Genomic DNA, 22,591 nt, shown 5'->3' with positions numbered 1-22,591 from the left:
CATGCAGATACAGATGATATATTTTAATCACAGAGTTGATCAAATAGAGTTCACTGCAGCCAGCAGTAGTGTTGTTGATGATAACTACTGTATGTTGTGCTGGGGCAGATTTGTACCCTTAAAATAGAAAACTCATTAGAGATTTAATATAACCTTTGCCAAAATGTAGAGGACCAAATAAAACTGTCTGGTGTATAAATAAAGATTGTACCTTGATTGACCAATCCTAAAGATTTGTAACTTCTAATAATGGTCATATTTAAATATGTTTACAGTAGAAAGAGGGTTAGAAACAAAGCGTCTGATAGCAGTCAGTATTTTTACTCAAAAGTTTTGATTAACATCAGGTGGTGCAGGGTTGCTTTGCGTCTGTTTGCCAAAGATTTAATGATAAAATCTATTTACCAGGTACGTCTTTTGGGAGACATCACATGGTTGATATTTGATCGAGCTTTGATTGGCTCATTGAAGAAACATTTTCTCTGCTTGACTGTCAACGTAAATTGCTGAGTTTTAGATGTCCTGCTGATTAATCCTGACTGAAAAAAATACTTTTTTCCTAATGAGTCTTGCAGGATAAAAAAAACTCTCTATTGACGCATTCCAGCAGCCATAACAGTTTGAAATGGTGTTATAAGCCAAATACTTTCTTGACCAATAAATGCATGTTAACTTACATCTCAGTCAGTTATATCACTAATACTGACCCATGCATTCTGCCATATATATTTGTGATACACAATATTAAGTTTTTCTTAAATTTATTGACATTGAAAACAGCCAAAGCGATGAGAATCTAATGACCAAAATTGACAAAAACAGTCCTAAACATGAGTATAAAGAATCCCACAGAAACAAAGATGAATAACAAAACAGAAATGAATTTATTTTATACATAAATATCATGTTCACAGTCCTGATAAAGCAGATGTTAAAAAACATTGACAGATGGTTGTTCATGCCCAACGTATAAGATAATCTTTCCTGGCAAGCAAAAAATAGGCTCAATTAAATACCTATGACTCAAACCGCTTCAAGGGCTCTCATTAGAGCGTCACACTGGGAGGCTGTATTCCACATTTGAACAGGTTGAGTTTAAAAACAGGTGCCTACTGTAGCACTGGGTAAGTTTACTCCTTGGCTAAGTCGAAATGCTTACATTCATGCCTTGTGTTACGCCCCACCATAATTGAATTGAATTGAATTTATTTATTTAATAGGGACAATGCATTTTAACATAATTTCAATGCAAAGCATGAAACTGATGTGCTGCATTAAGAGTATATAGCTATTGCTAATTTCCAACTCGTGTCCCCAGTTGGGCCTTTGTGTAAACAAACAGATTAAAATGTACAACATTCAGTTACATAAAACCCCATAACACGATATGAGGATACATTAAAATACATGTACAACAATACAAATGCTATAAACCAGTTTAAAATAAAGTTTGAAGATACTATTTAAAAGTGGGTACAGCTCTGGCTTGCTTTGAACCAGCATTTCACCTGTTTTGTAAAAGATTTTAAGTCCGAGATTAATTTTATTTCAGGTGGTAATGTGTTCCAGAGTTTACAGCCTTTGATGGAGAAGGCTGATTGACCAAACGTAGATCTACGACGTTGTATGCTACAGTTTCCATTCACAGTGCTTCTCGTTACCCTGTTTTCCGTCCTGTCTTTGAACATATCTGGAGAGAGGTTCAGGGGCCAGATTGTTGATACATTTAAAAACAAGTCTGAGGAAACATAAATGCATAAAGCTCTCAAAACTCAGTAGATTGTGTTTAGGCAGCTCTATTGGGCTAACAACAAATCACACATTCACCCACTAAAAGACACTAAACACCTTAACAAAAGTCAAAACAAAGGGATTTATTACAATTACTTAAACTTTATGACAACACAGATCACATTAGAAAGTAACTTAACAAAAGACAACAGGCAATCCCTGGCTGAGAGGCACCGCAGTCCCAACTCAAAATGCCTCTTCCAAAATGCCTCCCTTTCTGCAGCCAGCACTAGCCTTTTAAGCACTGAGGCCAGGTGTACCTCGTTGTGCAATTAGTAGCTTCCTCTGGGCTGTAGAACAGAAAGGGAGAAGGGACAAACAGTACAGGGACACATATAGCCGTAACACTTGCATCTTGAGCTAAACATTCAACCAGCACTTCATCATTTTTTAAGGGGGTCAAGTATATGCCAAATCTTTAAACTCATATTTTCATTTGCTATTGTACTTGACATCATTGAACTCGACTATCCTCCCATCACGGGTCACCACCTCCTTCTGTTCCCATGTTCCCACCTCACCATCTTTCTCCTCAAAGCGCCGCACCACCACCCTCCCTGTTGTGGGCAGGTTGCAGGGCAGATCCTTTGAAGCTTCTTGGTACAGCTGCATTTTCATAAGGTCCTTGGTGAGGTCAGCTCTGCCTGACGGGACCAGAGCCTGGTTTTTGTTCTTGTCCTCTGTCCTCTGAGGGGAGGCAGAAAGGTGGGGTGAGGATTGAGGATGCAGAAGCTTTATTTCTGGTCTCGGTGTGCGCTCCCATTTTAGCGGCGATGGAGACTTGTTGAGTGGTGATGGATCTCTGTTAAACGGTGATGGGGCCCTGTTCATTGGAGAATGAGCTCTGTTCATTGGAGAATGAGCTCTGTTCATTGGGGAATGAGCTCTGTCCATTGGCGTTTGAGCTCTGTTCATTGGAGAATGAGCTCTGTCCATTGGCGTTTGAGCTCTGTTCATTGGAGAATGAGCCCTGTCCATTGGCGTTTGAGCTCTGTTCATTGGAGAATGAGCCCTGTCCATTGGCGTTTGAGCTCTGTTCATTGGAGAATGAGCCCTATCCATTGGAGAACGAGCTCTGTCCATTGGCGTTTGAGCTCTGATCATTGGCGCTGGAGACTGATTTCTGGCATTAATATTAGGTGAGGCTGGCTGAAGGTGCTCTCTTTGAACGGGAGTATTTACGACAATCCCTGCACCTCCAGCCCTTCTTATTTCACTCATAACCCCACCCACCGAGGCCCTTACAGAAGGGTTGGTTTCCACCATCCTACACACTGCATGGCAGTACGGCTGATCATGAAGGATCTGCTTGATCTTTTCAGGACAGACGCTTGGTGTGTAAAGTCGGATCCGGGCAAGGAGCTCTGCGATGATCTTTCCCATGGCCCACACGTCTGAGCGCTGGTCCCGCTGGCTGCCCTTCTGCAGCACTTCGGGGGCGGAGTACGCCTCATTCCCCATGTCAATAGCTGAGTTTAGACCATGACGGAAGAACTTGGCCAAACCCAGGTCGATGATGACAGCTCGGTTTGTGTTGTGCTCCACCTTGAAGACAAATGCTGTTTAGTCTGAAATATTGTCTAACAAATAACAAACCAATTCACAACATTCACTTTGAATTGGATTAATTAAAACAAGGTGGTCCGTCAGATTCAGCTTCAGTCAGTTATTGGGAAATGGTTCTTTAGTTTGATATCAAGAGTGTACAGCCACTTAACTTTACAGAGCCATGCACAGCATAAGTCTTCTGCTTAGAGCTCAACAAAGCAGAAGGTAAATTTCAGAAATGTTGCTGTTTTTTAAGTTACCAACAAAAGTTTTGACAAAATTGATTGCGCTTGATTGGAAAGTTGAAGCCACAGGAATCCCAGATCCTCTACAATTACAAGCCCAAAACAAGCTTCAGATTACTATGTTGAGAAGTAAATCCCAGCTATAGGTTTTGTTATTTTTGGTCTTACCTTTCCCCCATCTTAGCTTTATGCTATGCAGCTAAGCTAACCAGCTGATTTAAGCAGCCTTGATGGGACATGAGCGCATTGTCAAACTTCTCATCTCTTTCTTTTTAAAATTTATTTTTGGGCTTTTTGTGCCTTTAGTGGAGCGATAGGACAGTGGATAGAGTTAGAAATCGGGGAGAGAGAGTAGAGAATGACATGTGGGAAAGGAGCCACTGGCCGGATTTGAACCTGGGCTGGCCACTTGGAAGACTAAACCTCCATACATGGGGCGCGCGCACCAACCACTGCGCCACCAGCGGCCCAAACTTCTCATCTCTCAGCAAGAAATAACCTTCTAAGTATGGAACTTATGGTCTTGTGCTCGTAAAAGTAAGTACCTATATGTGTAATAAATCAGTCTACATTTAAATATTGTCATTTAAGATGGTGTAAACTTTTCTGATATTGGGATTGAGTTGGTTGTGGTTATGCTCAAATATTTATCATTTAAGTAACACATTTTAATATGTGAACTAGTTTGTAGAATAGTCACAAACTAGCTAAACGGCTATTTACTGAAAGCAAAACATCCAACAGTTGTGGAGACATTTTATACATAAAATAGGAAACCTATGGAGCTCCTACAAACCTAAAAAGTAATATATATATATATATATATATATATTTATATTGTGAGGACAAGATAGTAACTAGTGCACACAACATAATAACTTGTGGGAACAATATGATAATTTCTTTGCACAACATATCATGCGCATATTGTGCGCAAGATTTTCTTCTTTTTTTTTTTTTTACTCTTTGGGACTCCAGGGGGCTGCGTAGAAGCCTTCAAAGTAGAATGAGATAAGTCACCCTGCTAGCATCCCTACAAATGATCACAGGAAGTAATATCACAATTGTACGGCGGAGGATTAGGGCCACGTAAAAAAAAAAAAAAAAATGAAATTTCAAGATTAAAATCGTAAATTTATGAGAATAATCTCGTAAATTAACGAGTTTGAGACCAGCCTGCGCGAAAATGATGAAAGTAGAACTCTCTACTCTCTCTACTCTCGACTTTAATCTTGTAAATTTACGTCTTTAATCTCGAAATTAAAAAATATATATTTTTTTTGTCTACATAAGAAAAAAAAAAGAAAATATTCTTGCAATTTTGAAATAAAAAAAGGCCAGTAAAGACATTGGACTCAAACATATTGAGGAATAACATCCAATTTTAGGATCATACATGTACTGTGTTTTTAAGATCTCATTATTGGTAATGGTCTTCATGTTATGAGTGAGAGAAATGACTCTGACAGAAGGAGCAGCCCTTAACTCACCATGATGTTCTCCGGCTTGAGGTCTTGATGGACGATATCTTTGGAGTGGAGGTGAAGCATCCCTTCACACATCCCGATAATGATGGTCCCTTTAATAGATGGAGTCAGCTGTAAAGACAAACATTTAAGATCAAGTTTAGCCGGACGGGGATCATATTTTATCCTAAAAATATTCAGAACAACTTCCTTACACTGAGTCGCACGCCCTTTTTTCCTCAGACCTGAATCAAACTAGAGCACCTTGACTGGGGTTTCCCAGGCATGACGTGTAACCAGTGAGGCAGGTATTATGATGAGTCTGAGTCTTAGGTTTGGAGAGTATAGGAATGGAATTTTTATGCAAATGATTGCTTTGACAAGAACAAGAAGTCTATGATGACCTGCCTTTCATCGTAGCCATATTGTGCTAAATCAGGTGTTACTGTTTTAAAAACCATAAAAACCATAAAAACCAAGTGTGACATGTATTTTTATTTTAAGAACAAATATCCTTGCTTTCAGGATGAAATATGTGTGTCAGGATGGCATTACCTGTATTTTGGACTTTGATGCTTTGAAGATGGTGGTCTCCAAGTCTTCTCCAAAGATAAACTCAAGAGGAATAATCCATTTTCCGTCCATCAGATTTATGTTGCCCAGAAGTTTCACTATGTTGGGATGATCTGCCTTGCTGCAGATCAGTTGAGTTAAATAATGGGGAGGGAGAGAAAATGAAACATTATATTTGAAACACAAATATTTAAAAAAGACAATATCTGGCTTATCTGGTAAACATTGGGTAAACTTCAATATGGCAATAGAGGAAAAATCAAGGGCACTTCTGCAACTTATTTAGAGCCAAGACCCCCCGTTAGATATTTCACAGCATGAGGAAGATTTTTGATCTGGCACTAGAGAAGAGGTGACCAGGATTATGTCTATTCATCATTTGGACCCTTTCAACGTATTCCTTTCTCCTTTAATAATTATTGATATTCAATATGTGGAAAGTTAGCCATTTAACGTGCGAGATTGTCACCGGTATGTGCTTCTGTTTACATATTGATTGTTAATTTTCACTGATATTGATGACAACATTATTGATATTTAGGATGGTGTTGATGCTAGTTAGGATTCTCATGAGAAGCTGTCGATGTTGATGAAGATATATATATATATATATATATATATTAACATCGCACAAAAAGTAAGGAAGTTTGTGTTTGGTAGATTATTTCTTTGTTGTAACAATGCTTCTTGGCACATACTTATATACATCCACAAACCATTAATATAACTACATTTGTATACACACCCTAACTCAGTGCAGTGTCAGGAAAACTGCACTTCCTTCAATGTCAGATTTAATTGCACTTACAAACAAGTTTGACAAAAGACAAGGTTGTTACATGTCCCTCAGCACATTCTTTGGGTGTGAGCCAGCAGTTATCTGTAGAGGAGCCATTATATTCTCTGTTATGTCTTTGATGGCTTCCCATAAAGGTTTTCTTATCTGCATTTCCACATCTTGTTTCTCTCTCTTTGCTGTGTATGTTAAAGCTCTGAAATGTTGTTTTGTTGTTGTGATTAAAGAACATTTGGGAGAAAACTGGTGTAAAGAAAACACAAGAACAAAGGATGTTCACACAGATGATTTTTTTCCCCTGGCATTTTAGAAATTGAAACAGCTTAACTTGAAGAATTTTGAGAAAGAAGCCGAAAAAGTTTCATTTTTTTCCTTGTGTAAATGTATATGGACTTACTTGTACACATCACACTCTCTCTCCAGGTCCTTCCTGCTGATGAGCTGTTGGGGGACTTTCTTTATAGCAGCCCAGGTGTCATTGTACTTCTGCTTGTACACCTTCCCAAAGCAGCCCTGTGCCAGAGTGCTCGTCGAGTACGCCATCTAGGAGACAGCAGAGTGAGGATTGTGTCATTTTTATAATCATGCTATAAAGCGTAGAATTAGTCATGTTAATACAGAGGGGAAAGTAAATAATAAAGATCAAAGTTTCTGCAGGTAAAGACCTTATGTTTAACACTGACAGCGATGTTTATTCCATCATTTATTCTTTGATTTGTGACCCTGTTGAGCGGATATCTGGTTCTTTCCCTACCTCTCCAATTTACCATTAGATGTTCTATATTTCACAAGTGGGATTCATGGGAATTTTCCTCTTTGTCATCTTGTATTAAAATGTTTGTGACCAATGTGCAAGAGGGATTCCAAACAGGAGCAATTACTTCAAAGTTGGTTATATAATAAATAGTGACTCATTAAACAGACAAAAGTCAATAAGAAACCTGTGACTGCCTGTAAAAAACAATGTAGAATCATAGAAGTACTTTACTGCAGTTTAAAGGTGATTACACCACATGGTGTAATCACATTAAATATTGTTTTAAAAATGGTGTTTGCACATCCAACTATGTCGTGAAGTGTAACTGTAGCTCTGAAAAGAAGAAAATCCTGCACACGACTCTTGCTCTGCATCACAAATCTATTAGAAAAAACATATTCTGCACTTTATCTGCAAAACAGGTCAACCTTGTGAAAGAGATCTAAATGGCCTAATGTAATGCTTTCCCACAGTATCATTAAAATCATAAAGCCATCTGAAAAATGTACGACTGTCAAATGCTTCTGCACATATCTTTCATGCAGCTTCCTTTTCAGCATGAATGAACCTGTTGATGGCCAGTCAGAGATAAAGAGCAAACAGATCCCATTGCACCCAGCGTTCTCAAGAAGGGAGTGTCACCTCTGTTGAGTAATAAGACTTTCACAGAGATTCTGTGTAAAACCGAAAAAGGACACACCACAGCATGAAAATATGACCGACCTGTGTTTCAGGTTCACTTCTTTAGAATCCTTTTTAATCACCGAAACAAAATCAGATGTTCAGTGTGCGGGGGCGGACAGTTTGGTAAACCAGGATATCCTGAATCCTGAAGTAACCTCAAAAAACACTAAGATGCATAAATATAACAAACACTGCTCCCCCTCAGGGACCAGATAAGTGAACCGTAGCGGAGCTTGTTGTGTAAACAAAAGCTCCCATGCGCTGCTCTCAACCTGATGTGCTTCTGCTGGAAGAATTTGGTCTGAAAAGAATCTGCTGTCAGCATTCCGCAGCTACTTTTACTCGCACTTGGTGCTGCTGCGTGTTATCTAACCCAAGGACCGAAAAAGCTGACGAACTGGTAAGTCCACAAGAGGAGGAAACAGAAAGCTTTTCTTTGCTTTGGCTTGAGTACAACGTTTGAAGCTGTTATTGTAAGTGCATAATGGAAAGCTCACACTTGTGTTTAATTTAGAGGTGCTAATACTGAACAGCAACCAGTCAGTCACCTTACAAGCCTTGATATTCACAAAAGACAGACTTAAGAAAAAGAAAAAGAGCAGAAAGCAAGTGAACAGCTTCATCAGTGCATTCATTCTGTAGAAATAAAGGCATTTTATTACTTTTTATTCAGTAGTCTTGTTGATCCAGTGTGAAGACGACAGGCTGACTATAAGTAATAAAGTGTAAAAACGTATATTATGTTATAATATTTGACTCTGATTCTTTGCTGTTTAACAGAAACATATGAAGGTGCCTACCTGTCTGCTGTAGAGGAAGAGATGCCGCGTCAGGTCTGAGCACGAGTTGACATAGTTGTTCCTCTTTATACCTGCTCCACGCCTCCTTCTTGTGTCTGATCCATGTCCTCCGGTGAAGCAGCACACCTGAGTGGAGAGCAGGAGTGAGTCACACTGATGAGTAAAAACATAATGCACTTTACAACCAATGAAAACAGAGATTGTGGGTCTGAAACGGTAAGACTGTGTGCATGAGGATGCATTGACTCAGCTGAGATGAGGGGTGGGAGGAGGGGGGGGGGGGGGGGGGGATTCCTGTTCTGATGACCGTGTGGAAAATACAGAAGCAGCACCTTTGATACACAGATGATTAAGTCTGTATGTTACAGCTATATCACTCACCTAAAAGGACCTTCTCTCTCGCAGCACCCTTACTCCGCCTGTGTCCTTGGATGTTATTTTCCAGGGTAAAATATTATTTTTCTGATGTTCTTGTATTTTTTTTTTTTTTTGCTTGAACTATTTTCTCTTTTCCCCTTGAATTTATTCATATCAGCAATTTTTATTTTGTATATTCTAAGTTCCTTATTTAACTTCCTCATCTTGTATCTTTCTCAGCGGGGATTCGAGAGTCTGTCGGGGGAAAACTCAACGGGGGGGGGGGTTAACATTTTCTTTTCTCTCTGTCATGATGTCGAGTGTGGAGCACTTTGCATTACCTTGTTGCTGAAATGTGCTTCATAAATAAACTTGCCTTAATAGGCTAAAAAAAACTTCACACAGGAAGTGGTTCGGGTGATCACACAGATGTTCACACCAGGAATAGATGTTGGTTTGCATTTACACTGTATACAGACTTTTGCATTTTTAACAAAAATAAATAAATAAATTACAACTCCCAAAGCTTTATTATGCATTAAGACAAATGATCTAAGAGATGTTTTGAGTTGACTGTTTACTAGTTGGGTTGTTTATTCACTGGCCTATAAATCCCTGATGGAGATGGCACAGTGCTGTAACACCACTCAGCTAACACTGAGTGTCACAACTCTACTGTACTATTGTGGCCAACAGGAAGTAAAGCTCGATAAAGTGATTTACACTTATTGTCACACATGGTGACACATAAGGGATATATTGCATAAACAGCCTGACCCGCCGAACAGATAACCTATAAGTTATAAAACAATATGTGGTCGGGGGATGGTTGTGATGAAGCCCTGCGTGATGCTCACTCCTCAACCCTTGTTCCTGCTGCAGCTTCAAAGGGCACACGCACGTAGGCACGTACACAGGAACTCCATCAGTGCGAAGTGAAGTTTCTGCAGAGGATAACACATCAGGTATGTGGTCAAAGTTTGATCAGAACTGTTGTTAGTTTTTGGTTTAAAGCTGATGGATAAACTGAAAGGCTTCACCTTTATTTTGTGGCAGGATGAAGACTATCGCTTTGTTTGAGCTCTTTAGTGGTTTAAGATGCGACTCCGATCTCGATCTCGATCTTTTAAATTACACCATTGAAACAAATCTAAAAAATGTTTTAGGTGGTATTTACATTAATTGAAATTTAGGGGTCAGGATTGGGGACAGCTATGTCTCAATAGAAAGTACCCTTTAAATGATGATTTTGTATGTATTTAGCTTATCACTATCTCATTTAATGCCCTGGGTTTAAATAGATCATCATATAATCTCAGTAAATATCCAGGTCTGACTACTTAATTGTTTTGTTAAACCTTTTTTGTTGTATTGGGACTGCACTTTGCTCCAGATACACACTTTGGTCTGAAGGACAGCACCTAAATGTCAGATGTGAGTGGACACTTCCTGGTTTCCATAACAACAGTGTGTTTCTGTGTAATCTGACTCATACAAGTTGTTTGTTTCGAAAAAAAAGAAAAAACACAAGAAGTGAAACCAAAACAAAAAATGCTATTCTGTTATGTTTGCATCTACATGGCTAAACTGTTTAATGTAACTTAATTTAACTTTAATTGATCAAGATTCATTAAAGACCATTGATTGCATTCAAACTCAACAAACACTGCCCCTTTGTTAGGCTGTGTATAAGGCAGTTTATTGTGTGCAAATACATGACCGCAGGAACTTTGAATCTGAATATTTCATTCATTTTCTTCCTCTACGTATCCATTTGTAATAACTACAAATGATGTGTTACTTTGTTTAACTTTCCAACCCTGGTTATGGCCCTCTCTTGCAGGATAATTTAAATCAATTGGTGAAATCAGGACCTTGGTACTTACCTCCCGACAGATTTGAGTTTGACAGTGGTTTGATGGTTGTTTATAATGGCAGGTATAAACCAGGCTCTCTGACTCTTTCACTTCACTGGTAACACTGGTTAAGAATCTGAATAGTAGTATCTTTCCACAGTTCTGTCATTAAAGGCATGGAAAGATCAAAATAAACTTTAAAAAAATAAATACAAAATTTGCACACCAAGAAAAACATGTTAAGATGAGCAGGTTGTTTGTCGAGCAGAGCGAGGGATGTTGGGAGAAAGAAAAGGAAAGCTTGAAGCGATTATATATCTGCTGGCTGTTTGACGGCTCCCTGATGGTGAGACTTCATACTCTGAGTAGAAATTATGGGGGGCCTTCATAGTCATTTGTGCCTGATTAACAACAATTCTTTAATTCAATCCTGATATTCTTTTGACATCATCAGGACCTATCGCATAAAAAAGAGGTATCTATTAGATCAAAACCAAATACTTCTACTTAAAGATATTTAACCAATGACTTCGTCTTTCATGAGCTGAACTAAAGGTTCAAAATAACTAAATAAAACACTATTCTGGGAACGCCGACAGCCTAGTGGATATGTTGCGCGCCCCATGTGCAGAGGCTGTAGTCCTCGTTGCAGCAGCTGTGGGTTCGAGTCCTACCATGTCCCTTTCTGCTGCATGTCAACCCTCACTCTCTGCTCCCAGCATTTCCTGTCTCTCTTCAGCTGTCCTATCAAATGAAGGCAAAAAAGCCCCAAACCCCACCCCCAGGAAAAAAACACTCATCTGCTGTTCTAAGATAATGTTTGTGTCAAACTGCAGCAGTCTGACTTGAGCGTACTTGTATACTTACAGTATTTAAACACTAGATGGAGATACTGTATAACGTGTGATCAGTTATTTCCTGATGTCTTCAGAGACATGCTCGCTACAACAACTGCTCCTCTTTGCTGAAGCCAATTCGGGCAAAAATAACCCTGCCAAAGGACACTTCTTAGCTTTCACTCCCGGAAAGTAAGTTTGTTAGTTTATATTCCTTAAGCTTCTTGTTTTAGACAGGCAGCAGGTGGGATAACGGAGAGTTGCATATTTCATTCATTCGGTACTCATTTCACTCCAACATGTTAGGGCTGAACTCTCGAAGCATTTGATCATGATCACGCATTTAGCAAAAGCTGAAACCATGTTGACTCAATTTGGGTGTCTGTAAATTCACAGGGAACAGATTGTCTGAGCCCATCAGTGCTTATGGCTTTTAGTAGTTTCACTATTTTTGTTTTACAATTGAAGGTAACCGGGTCATCACAGCCAGGAGAGCAGGTACTGTATTTAAATTCCTTTTTCTTTTCTATCCATTCATCTTTTGGATGATTTTCATCTGAGAGTCATGTAATGCAGAGCTCAGTGGTGGCTGCATTCATATTAATGTAAGCTTGTTGTCGTATCCATTAGTTATTTTGTAGATATTAAATATGATGACTTGTTTCTATATATTTCTACAAAAGTGTCAACATGTATGTTACCAAACGTAGAAAAAAGGGCGGATTCTGTATTTCATTTCTGTTACAGAGAGGCTGGCCTCTCCTCCACCATGCCGCACACATGCAATAAAAAGCACACTGATGGTGATCTGCAAGAAAAACACACCGGCGTCACAGCGATTACTAAAGATGAACCAGATAACTCTGAGCACCATGGGATGGTAGGAAAGCTCTGCTTGAATTCGGATGCAAATGTCCCTAAACTGTCCTGTCCAACTCAAGTAAATGATACACCACGAAGCTCGGACGCGGAAGAGGTAGTGGCCTTGAAACCACATGTAGTGGAAGAAGGCCCGAAATGCTCCTTCTTGGAAAACAAAATGGATGACTTGAATGCTGCAGCAAAACCACAGGGTCCACTACGGGTTACTCTGAAACTAAGAAAAAGCCACCAACAGAGGAAAAGAGCTGCTGCTGCTGCTGCAGGTAAGAACTGGACATGAAACTTGTTTACATTTTATTTTATATCTATGTCTTGAGGTAGAGAGAGACAGTGAGAGAGAGAGGACAGAGAGACTACCAGAGAGGACTGCTCCAGGATGGGTGGTGGAGGTTCAACGTCCAGAGCTGAGGGGGTCAGGGGGTGGAGAAGAGGGGAGAGAGTTCAGCTTCTTGACAGCTTGGTGGATAAAACTGTTCATTAGTCTGGTGGAGCTGGTTCGGACGTTCCGGTACTGTCTCCCAGATGGCAGGAGGTTAGGATTAGGGTTAATATGTCTCAGGTAATTCTATACAACAACGGTGCAATACGTTTTAATTAGACAAAAAACGATAAAGTTATTTTATGTCAAATGTGTCAGAATTGTGAAATTTTAATAATTTGTTTATTTACGAGGTCCTGGTAAAAGGTGGTGCTTTTTAGGACACTTCCATATACTGAGAGGAGTTTGTAATGTCTCGCCCTCTGTTTTTACATACATGGGGGAAGGATAATTAGATATACTTTAAAGCAGGGGTGCCCAACCTTTTTTGAACCAAGATCTACTTTTAAAGTTGCCAGTCTGCAGAGATCTACCAGTCCACATAGTGAGCTGTAGCCTTTACCGACAGCCTCCAAATGCATTTAATACTCACACAACAAACAGAAAATAATTTCAGATATAATAAATGAGAGTTCTGTAAAAAATTATTCAAATTTTGTAAACTCTTATTTTAGGGTAGGCTACATTTTAATATTACGTTTGTATTTATATCACATATGTTTTTCCCTTAATTTAGTTTACAACAAACAACTTTAATCTGTGTGGAGATGTTCACAGACTACAGCAGGCTGCTGTGAGATGATGTTGCTTTTGTTAAATTAGCTGCAGACACGGTGAGAGTGAACGGAGTAAAGTCCAACCGACTGTTTGACCGGATCACGTGTGTTCACGCCTCGGTCCGTAAAGATCACGGATCAACTGTGTGCTGTAGCACTAAAAGTAAAAAAGTTCGCGTGGTGGCTGGCGCTCCAGTGCAAGTGTGTGTGTGTGTGTGTGTGTGAGTGTGCGTTTGCGCTGTATGTTGGTGTGTCTCGTGCCCCGCGATGCTCACAGTCATGACAGCAGAGAGGAGCAGAGAAAAGTAGCTGCAGCTTCATCAAATGCGCTTAATACTCGTAGCATAGTTTCTATATTTGACTTTTTGGTAAAACATTTAGACCCCCGGTTTTACCTGCACGTCCTTGCTCATGCCTGCACTCTCTCTCTTGCGCGCGCTCTCTCTCTCTCGCTCCCCCGCTCGCTCTCTCGCTCGCTCTCTCATGCACGCAGCAATTTCATGAATAAATGAAAAATTAAATACAAACAGGTCGGAAGTATACTTGGGCTCCCCACACAGGTATCGTGTGTGGGAAACACTGCAATGAGATGAAATTGAAATCACTTTTCTATTTTACAATTGTATTTTATATTGACTAAACATCTCGCGATCGACTGAGAATCAGTCAGCGATCTACCTGTCGATCGCGATCGACTGTTTGGGCACCCCTGCTTTAAAGGGGACATGTCATGAAAACACGTACAGTATATTTGGGTGAGCGGATTATCTCTGACCCACAAAATGTGAAATAAACCCATCCAGTCCTTTGTTAGTGGTCTGCATAAGTCTTACAACACAGAGAAAAATTCTCCGTTCAAAATTTGCTCCCCTTGTGATGTCACAGTGGGATTCAAAAGATCATCCCCCTCCCTTGGTATCCCCTAATCAACGCTGACCCCAGCCTAGAACAAAACTTTTGCTCAGGTCTTTTGCACCATTTTATTCTTTCAGGGGGAGGATCCGATAGGATGATCACTACGGGGAAAACTCAGCACAGAAGCAGCTGGTGCTTGATTAATGTTATATATATTTTTTTAAAGATTCATTATGGGCTTTTTGTGCGGGAAAGGAGCCACAAGTGGGATTCGAACTTTGGCCGCCCACTTGGAGGACCAAAGCCTCCATACATGGGGCACGTGCACTAACCAATGCGCCACCAGCGCCCCATGTTATATTTTGACCAAAACACGACACAGACACTTCATCCAGACCACGGGACTGTTTTAAAAGGTGGAAAATGGATATGTTGTGTCCCCTTTAAATTTGAACAGGGGGAGATTTCACTAGGGCAAAAGTGCAGAGAAAACACACACACAGCTCAGTGCAACTTACAATAACAAGCACAACACAATAACTTTAATAAATAAAGTGTCAAACATGAAAACACTACAGGCGGAATATTCTTATGACAACACAGTTTACCTCATAAATCTGTAGCACAGTGTATAATTCAGATTTTATTAACGCCCCTTTGTTATAATAAGCAGCAATATATTGCATAATCAAGAGTATGTTTGATTTTGTTTTATCTGAATTTTACAGGGTTCCTTCTTTGTTTGATGCTGTTACATGCTTCTGGCACTGAGGGCTCTGTTGGTATGTAGTTTTAAAAAAAAGTTGAAGTATTTCAGTGTGCATCGTTTTATTGTATTTTTGTCTTTATTTTGATGTATTCTTAAAAGGGAGCTTGAAGCTATATAAATACTGCCCTATTAACACTATATGACTAAACAATTGAAAGTAATTTTTTTTAACTACGTGATGTTTTTCTTGTTCTATCTGCCACATGCTCGACTAGACATGCTAGACTCGTTGATTCAGCCACACTGCGGCAATCCTATTCTGAGCAACTTTCCAGATACAGATTTAAGTTAGCACAGATGTATACCTGGAGCACCTTTGATGTTACCTGTTCATGTTTTTCTCTGTCCTGTCCACAGTTAGGCCTAAATGTTTTACCTGCAATGACATGGACAGATGCCAAAACTTGACCACCATCTACACCCCGGAAAACCATCTTTTGTTCGACAGGAATCTCAGCGAAACTTTCCCAGCATGCTCTGCTCTTCATAAATCAGGTGGCAACCATACTTGTGCTGTTTGTAATGACAAACCCGGAATCCTCATCTACTGCCCAGATTATATTGAAAACCTGGAGATCGAAGATGGAAAAGGACAGATTCCGAACGTCACCTCAGGCTGTACGTACAACACACATTCATTTAACATGATTTCCTTCTGTTTTGGGTCATTTCCTGGTCCAGATGTAATTGAATATATTTAATATTGTTGGTAGTTAGTGAAGTAGTTAATGTAGGGAGTTAGCCATTCCTTCTTTGTTAATCTTTTGGTTGGCTAACCCACTGCAGATTATAAACTGACAAGCAAGATTATAAGTGACAAGAAACATATAATAAATTAGGTCTAATAAAAGCATCCTATAGTAAGGCATACCTTCATAATAGTTACAATATTTAAACTATTTTATAAACATGTTGATTCAACTGGCAAAGTTATTTTGCAGAATGTAGTTAAATCAGGAGATACGTAGTTGAGAATGAACAATGATACATTTAACAATTTGGAAAATGAATGTGGGTATTAGTCTCCATCATGACGACTTCATGTACTCGGAGAGGCAATGAGGCCTACAGCAGATAGTGGAGTCTAGACACTGGTGCTGGTGTGCAGAGGAAGGAAGTGGTTAAATGAAGAGATGAGTGAATGCGAGAGAGAAGAAGCAGTCTTCCTGCTTAAGTTCATTAGGTGACCATCTTTTCTTATTCACATCTCTTTTCCACAAGTGTTTGATAACCGCATTTGGATAAACACACTAAACGTGTATATCTAAATCTATCGATGTCTACAGATCGGACTTAGATCTAATAAAGATATCAGCTGATTTATCGGTATCTGATTTTTTCTTTCCTCAATGTTGGTATCGGCCCTAAAAATACTACCAGGTTTCTAATGATACAAAGCTTAATGCAAATGGGTGAAGTATCCTTTTAAGGCTGTAATGTTTTTATTTTTTGTTTGCTGCTGCATCACGTGGCTATATTCTTAACATGAAATACACCTTCATGTATTTACATTATTGTATTTTTTTATTTAAATGATGTCAATATGTTTGATCTGTTTTTAACTTCTATTTTTTTTTTTTATAAGTATATTCCCGTCCCGTTTTCTGGAGCTGCTGTAATGCACAAATTTCTGATCAATAAAGTTTATCTTTATCTCTTTATCTTTATGTTCAGGTGAAGAGAGGCAGACCACAGGACGTGGACATCATGGATTGATTGCAGGTATGTATTTCTCGCAAGCACTGAATGACATTTTACAAACAGTGAATGAACGAGTGAAAGGACTTGGTATCGGCCCTAAAAATCTCATATCAGTCAGGCTCTACTTCTCAGTTCTGTTAATGCTCATAGTGTAACTCAGTCTCTATCATCTCCTGTCCGCTGTGTCAGGTGTTGATCCTCTTCTATTCCTGCCACAGAGAGACAGTGGAACACGCTATTAACATAGTTTTTATTTGCCAAGAGGCGAGGCTTAGTGGTTTGGAAATGTGTATCCGCACCATTAAAACTAAAACGTTAGTTACTGTAGCTAGCCATCCACCATTAGCCAGTGCGGGACAGTTTGTCTACACAAGGCTGCACCAGGAACCCCGGGTGAGTCCGGCTCAACACGGGGAAAGCTGCAGCCAGGTGTACTGACTGGGGCACCCACAAATGCCACTTGACCTAATTTATTTACCCACAATTTTGGACCCTGAGTACACCGATAGGGCTGAAATCACGACTAATAACGATTCAGCATTCGCAATTAACACATCGCGACAGTCTGAACTATACACCATTTTGATGGAGTCAGATGAAGCTAAAGGTAGCTATCAGCTACTCTAAGATTAATCAGTGCCAATTTAGTGGAGAACATTTTTTATTTTATTTAGAAGGGGCATGTGGCAAACACAGATGTTATGCAAAACATGAAGAACAGCAGATAGACAGAAACTGGGAGTTAAAGCTCTCTTTATTTATTGCAGTTCACATCATTATCACGTTTTTGCACAATGTTATCGCACATGGCATATTTTTCTCAGATCGTGCAGGCCTAACTGATACCTGTGATTGCATGTCAGTTTACTAAAGTAGTCTTTAAATTGTTTATAATACTTCCATCATAATCAAAACTTAATACCAGGCACAATCTTATGTGAAGTAGATTCTTTCTATTCAACATTTAAGACAAGAAAGGGACACTTCACTCGTTGAAACATGAATCTGTATTAACATTGGGTCGAAGTTTGAAGTTGGTGCCTTCTTAACCTAGTAAAGGCAGAAAGTGTATTTTTGGCTCATGTGGATGAAAGACAACAACTCCCAGAATGCACAGCACCACAGGCCACTCCCACTGAAGCTTGGTGCTTTATTTACAGACATTTACTACACACACATACGGCCGTTTCCTCAACTGATTCCAAGATTTGTTCCAGAAGGAATTGGCATCTTGGAAATTCCGGGCAGCAGGACTCTAAAACCTGATTCATGCTTCTTGTGGCCGGCGCGCACAGGTGTCAAAAGTATTCACATTCATTACTCAGGTAGATACTAGGGTTTAAAAAGACTTCAGTAGAAGTTGAAGTATCAACTCAAGCTTTTTACTCAAGTAAAAGTGTAAAAGTACGGGTTTCAAAACTACTTAAAGTATAAAAGTAAAAGTAATGTAAGGGGAGAAAAAAGCCATTAAGGACAAAAGCTTAGGCCGCGCCACAGGGGGCTATAGTGCACTACCCCACCTCCCCAAAAAACATTTTTCTAAAGGCCATAATGACTACAATGTTATATTAAAATGTTAATGCTGAGAAATTTGGGATGCACCTGTTTCAGCCGCGTTTTTGCCCATTGAAAATGAATGCATTTTCATACAATGCAAATACATTAAAGGACCATATATGTGTACTACTGAGCATTAACATGTGTGTCATGGAGCGGAAGACATGATGACTAGTAGCTCTGCCACGGACATCTTCGTACTAGGCTACATACATCTGTACAAACAAACCAATAGGGTGTCAGAATGGTATATGTTTACACTTCTCATCCAACCACAATCAAATTCACTCTATCCGGATGGCGCGATTTATCTGGATAGGTGTTTGTTTTGTTTTTTAACGATGACAAGCCCGTATGAAAACAAACCGAAATGAAATAGGAGTGATGAGGCTATTTTTTAAATGTAAGGAGTAGAAAGTACAGATAATTGCGTGAAATCTAAGGAGTCAGCTGAAAAATAATTACTCCAGTAAAGTATAGATACCCAAAATTTCTACTTAAGTAAGGTAACAAAGTATTTGTACTTGACACCTCTGCTGCTGCGCTATTATTGTGCAATGGCAGCCGGCGTGAGGAGGGTCCGTGGAGGGTGTGAGCGCCCAGCCGGGCACCTCCAAGATCAGAGCAGCCGCCGATGAAACAAAATGGCGATTTTTTGCGTCATCTGGCTCATTTTCAGAAAATAAATACAGATAATTCCCGTCTCAGGGGAAAATGAGGGCGGGATGCACGACCATTCAAAAATACTACCAGGTTTCTAATGATACAAAGCTTCATACAAATGGGTGAAGTATCCTTTTAAGGCTGTAATGTTTTTATTTTTTGTTTGCTGCTGCATCACGTGGCTATATTCTTAACATGAAATACACCTTCATGTTCAGGTGAAGAGAAGCAGCCCACAGGACATGGACATTATGGATTGATTGCAGGTATGTATTTCTCGCAAGCACTGAATGACATTTTACAAACAATGAATGAATGAATGAGTGAAAGGACTTGTTTTTTTTTAACCTTGTTACCACATGACAATCAGGTGTTTTCTTTTTTCAGGCATTGTGGGGCTTGTGGTCTTTGTGGGGCTTGTGCTGCTGGTCTGTTATGTAAGTCTCAATTATGTCACCATGCAAAATCATTTCAAACATCTCAAGTCAGGAGTCACTGAAGTGTCATGGTTATTGGTCTGACATTGCTGTAAATGTTTTGGATAAAGAACGCCACATTTCACTCTTTTAAATCAACAATTTCATTCTTTCTTTCAGATTTGCAAGAAAAACAGGTAGGTTCAATCTGTTTTCATGTATTTTATATGTCGTTGACCACATACCTTTCTGTTCTAGTGGTTTCATTAGACATTTTGATGAGATAAGATGCATACCATCTTAAAGAGATTCCTAAAAAGTCTCACTCCAACCCGATTCTATGGTGCAGTAATATATGAGCACAGAAAAATAAAAAAGCCACTAGTTGGCTGTGTTTTTTGTTTTTTTAACTCCACATTTTAGCACCAAACATCCATTGATTGTATTTCTTTTCTTGTTTTCTTTTTCTTTTTTTAAACAGGGCCGTCGCTGTGACTACACCCTCCCTCTCCGTGACGGAGGGCACTCCGTTAGAAGTCTAACTCCCAACTGAATGACGTCCCCTTCATCAAGGGCCCTTTCTGAATTGTCACAGTTCAGTAGGCAGTACGTACTATTCAGTATGGAGTTTCAGTATACTGAACTTTAATGGTCATTCAGTATGCATTTTTTTTGGGTCCGCGCAGTATACTGAACATTTCAGTATGGATACTAACTTCCGGGTTTTATGCAGTATGGATCGGATGCGTGCTTTCAGGAAATGAATTGTGTTTTCCCACCCACAATGCTGTGCAAAATTAAACGTAAATCGTCACGTCACGTTCGCCTCCAAATCAAAACAAACGAGAGTGGATTAATTTAATCAATTTTCTAGAGTTAAAGTCCCGACTGAAATCACTACTTTAAATTAACAACAGAAAATATAACAAATGTCCGCATTATTATAAAACCGTTCCCCCTCTATTCAAATAATGATTTAACTATTCAAATGCGTCTTTATTGGTTTATTTTATATTCTGTATATTACTGTCTTTTATTTGTACTTTCCTGTATGTACTGTATGTTATTTAGTTATTTAATCTGTCTTTTACTTGATTTCCATTGTGATATTGTTTTTTGCTTACCTGACTGTATGTGAGAATTACTCTTCTTGAATAAAGCTAAACAAAAAAAAACAATAAAACAGGTGGATGCGGCCCGTTCGGGAAACGTAAATGGCGTCACTTCCATACTGAATGTACCAGAAGAAGTAGGAACAAACATCTGCCTACTGTGTGTGCATACTGAATAGTAGGTACTAACAGTATGCAGCACGGATAGTACGTACTGCATACTGCCTACTGCATACTGAAAGATTGAGTATGTACTTGGCAATTCGGATACGGCCAAGGTGTAGGGTAGAAATACAGAGGCAAGCTTTCGGACAAACTTCCCTCTCTCAGGAGGAAACAGGAACTGTATGTTACCATGGTTACTCAGCAGTATTTTACGGGAACGGCTTTTTTTGTAGCGAATGCATTCTGTAAAAATATTTATGTAGCCTAAATTCTTCTTCTTCTTCTTTAGTAATATTAGTGTAGACTTATAACAAAACTATTAGATTGAGCCTACATTGTTTATTGTAATTTTTAAATCAGGGTGTCCTAAATTAATGCAAAGACAAGGATAATATCGTTGAACATCAGAGCAGCAAAAAGTGTATTTTTTGTTTGTTGTTGAATTGAGATTTCACAAAGACATCAAAAGTAGAAAAATAGGAAATAAATATTAAGAGAAAAGTTGTCTGCAATATGATTTAATATTATTTTGTTTTTGCGACAGTCCCTGTAAATATAAAACACTTTACAATAAATAAACATGTATTTGATCCTCAATACACATTTGAAGTTGTTAAAGTCTGTATGATGATATTAAATGTCTATCTTAGTTGGAGCAGTGTTTGAAACTCACAGGTTGCTTCATCCATGACGACCGGACACAATAGGCGTTGCACGTGATCCAAAAGTCGGCATCGGTGGTGCACACTCGCTGGTGGAGGGTTTTATAACCCACTACCACTCCCCGCTAGTTGGTTTGGGATGGACTCAATATGGCGGACCCTCCGCGGGGACGCGCAAACGGAGGGGTAGTGGGTAGGGAGAGGGTGTAGTGGCCGGTTTGAAAAAGGACCCTCATCAAGTGAACTTCAACAATATGCAATAATTGAATACATAACTGCAGGTTGTTTCTGCTTCAATCATGATATCTTATTTTATCAATACATTTTATGGGCCACCTGATATTGCTTTTTTTTGGATTAGTGATTTGGATTATCTTTAGTTATTTTTGTTTTTGTCAAAACGTTCACCTTAATAAAGTTTATCATTGGGAGCTCAACAGTGTGCAGACCTTATGCATTATTATAACAATGACATGGAACCAGACCATGGCGTCTGTTATGAACAATCAGTGGAAGAAGTACTCAGAATCAAGCGGAAAAGTGGCAGAATTTTTCATAGGCTAGGCCAGATGTTTGCGCATTACTTTCACGTATGAGGCTACTCAAGGAAAGGCTCTGGATACTCCTCCCGACAGCGCTACAAAACCTGTAAAAGAAAATACTAAATCTTATTCCAACAGAAACTCGGTCAGACTTGATCAATGGGTCATACTCACACAGAGGCCCGCGCATTCTCACTTCCACGAGCACACAAACACAGAGACAGGTTAAACATTAACAAACAGTGCTCAGATAGCGTTGCTTGTGGCTGGATCGTACCATCCATCTATATAGCACGGGGGTGAGACAGAACTTTGAAGCTGATTCTACATCTCTTAGATAATAAGAAAATATATTTATAACGCACCGTTTTCGTGTTTTAAGTGTTTTCCAGGTTTTCGATACCAGGCTCACGGTTTCAAACCTGCCGTCGAGCTACAAAAAAAAGACAAAAAATAATTCCAC

General features: G+C 39.3%; 2 protein-coding genes and 1 long non-coding RNA gene across 5 annotated transcripts; 2 read left to right on the top strand and 1 right to left on the bottom strand.

The window, feature by feature from the left end:
* Positions 1–861: 861 nt before the first annotated feature.
* Positions 862–8,910, bottom strand: zmp:0000000881 (uncharacterized). 2 transcript variants are annotated; one of them, XM_065958215.1, is made up of 6 exons: positions 8,661–8,753; positions 8,523–8,569; positions 6,817–6,962; positions 5,606–5,744; positions 5,075–5,182; positions 862–3,336 (listed from the first exon to the last, which is right to left on the bottom strand). In XM_065958215.1, the coding sequence occupies exons 3-6, from the start codon at positions 6,960–6,962 to the stop codon at positions 2,224–2,226; spliced, it is 1,506 nt and encodes a 501-aa protein (XP_065814287.1). In that variant the 5' UTR covers positions 8,523–8,569; positions 8,661–8,753; the 3' UTR covers positions 862–2,223. The 2 variants fall into 2 exon arrangements, with proteins under 2 accessions (XP_065814287.1, XP_020508209.3); XM_020652553.3 differs by lacking the exon at positions 8,523–8,569 and having other exon boundaries at positions 8,661–8,910.
* LOC136179891 (uncharacterized) lies at positions 7,989–9,417 on the top strand. Its single transcript, XR_010666816.1, has 2 exons — positions 7,989–8,260; positions 8,641–9,417. It is a non-coding gene; the product is annotated as an uncharacterized lncRNA (long non-coding RNA).
* A 1,909-nt stretch (positions 9,418–11,326) lies between these two features.
* Positions 11,327–21,521, top strand: LOC114918484 (uncharacterized). Of its 2 annotated transcripts, XM_065958060.1 has the most exons (10): positions 11,329–11,901; positions 12,178–12,207; positions 12,457–12,854; positions 15,270–15,323; positions 15,668–15,928; positions 16,985–17,032; positions 19,450–19,497; positions 19,619–19,668; positions 19,828–19,844; positions 20,129–21,521. In XM_065958060.1, exons 3-10 carry the CDS (start codon positions 12,479–12,481, stop codon positions 20,187–20,189), a joined length of 915 nt encoding a protein of 304 aa, XP_065814132.1. In that variant the 5' UTR covers positions 11,329–11,901; positions 12,178–12,207; positions 12,457–12,478; the 3' UTR covers positions 20,190–21,521. The 2 variants fall into 2 exon arrangements, with proteins under 2 accessions (XP_065814131.1, XP_065814132.1); XM_065958059.1 differs by lacking the exon at positions 20,129–21,521 and having other exon boundaries at positions 11,327–11,901; positions 19,619–20,064.
* The last annotated feature ends 1,070 nt before the right edge of the window (positions 21,522–22,591 follow it).

The sequence above is a fragment of the Labrus bergylta genome, chromosome 8 (assembly GCF_963930695.1).
Source record: "Labrus bergylta chromosome 8, fLabBer1.1, whole genome shotgun sequence".
NCBI classification, from domain to species: Eukaryota; Metazoa; Chordata; class Actinopteri; order Labriformes; family Labridae; genus Labrus; species Labrus bergylta.
Note: the sequence above shows the minus strand (reverse complement) of the source record. Positions and strands in the feature narration are given on the sequence as shown.

Excerpts from the sequence above, each read along its gene's own strand:
- zmp:0000000881 (XM_020652553.3), bottom strand. The coding sequence starts at position 6,962 with ATGGCGTACTCGACGAGCACTCTGGCACAGGGCTGCTTTGGGAAGGTG. Across the intron at positions 5,745-6,816 it reads AGAGAGTGTGATGTGTACAA|CAAGGCAGATCATCCCAACA; the intron begins GTAAGTCCATAT and ends ACTGATCTGCAG. Across the intron at positions 3,337-5,074 it reads TCAAGCCGGAGAACATCATG|GTGGAGCACAACACAAACCG; the intron begins GTGAGTTAAGGG and ends TTTGTCTTCAAG.
- LOC114918484 (XM_065958059.1), top strand. The coding sequence starts at position 12,479 with ATGCCGCACACATGCAATAAAAAGCACACTGATGGTGATCTGCAAGAA. Across the intron at positions 15,324-15,667 it reads TGGCACTGAGGGCTCTGTTG|TTAGGCCTAAATGTTTTACC; the intron begins GTATGTAGTTTT and ends TCCTGTCCACAG. Across the intron at positions 15,929-16,984 it reads TCCGAACGTCACCTCAGGCT|GTGAAGAGAGGCAGACCACA; the intron begins GTACGTACAACA and ends CTTTATGTTCAG.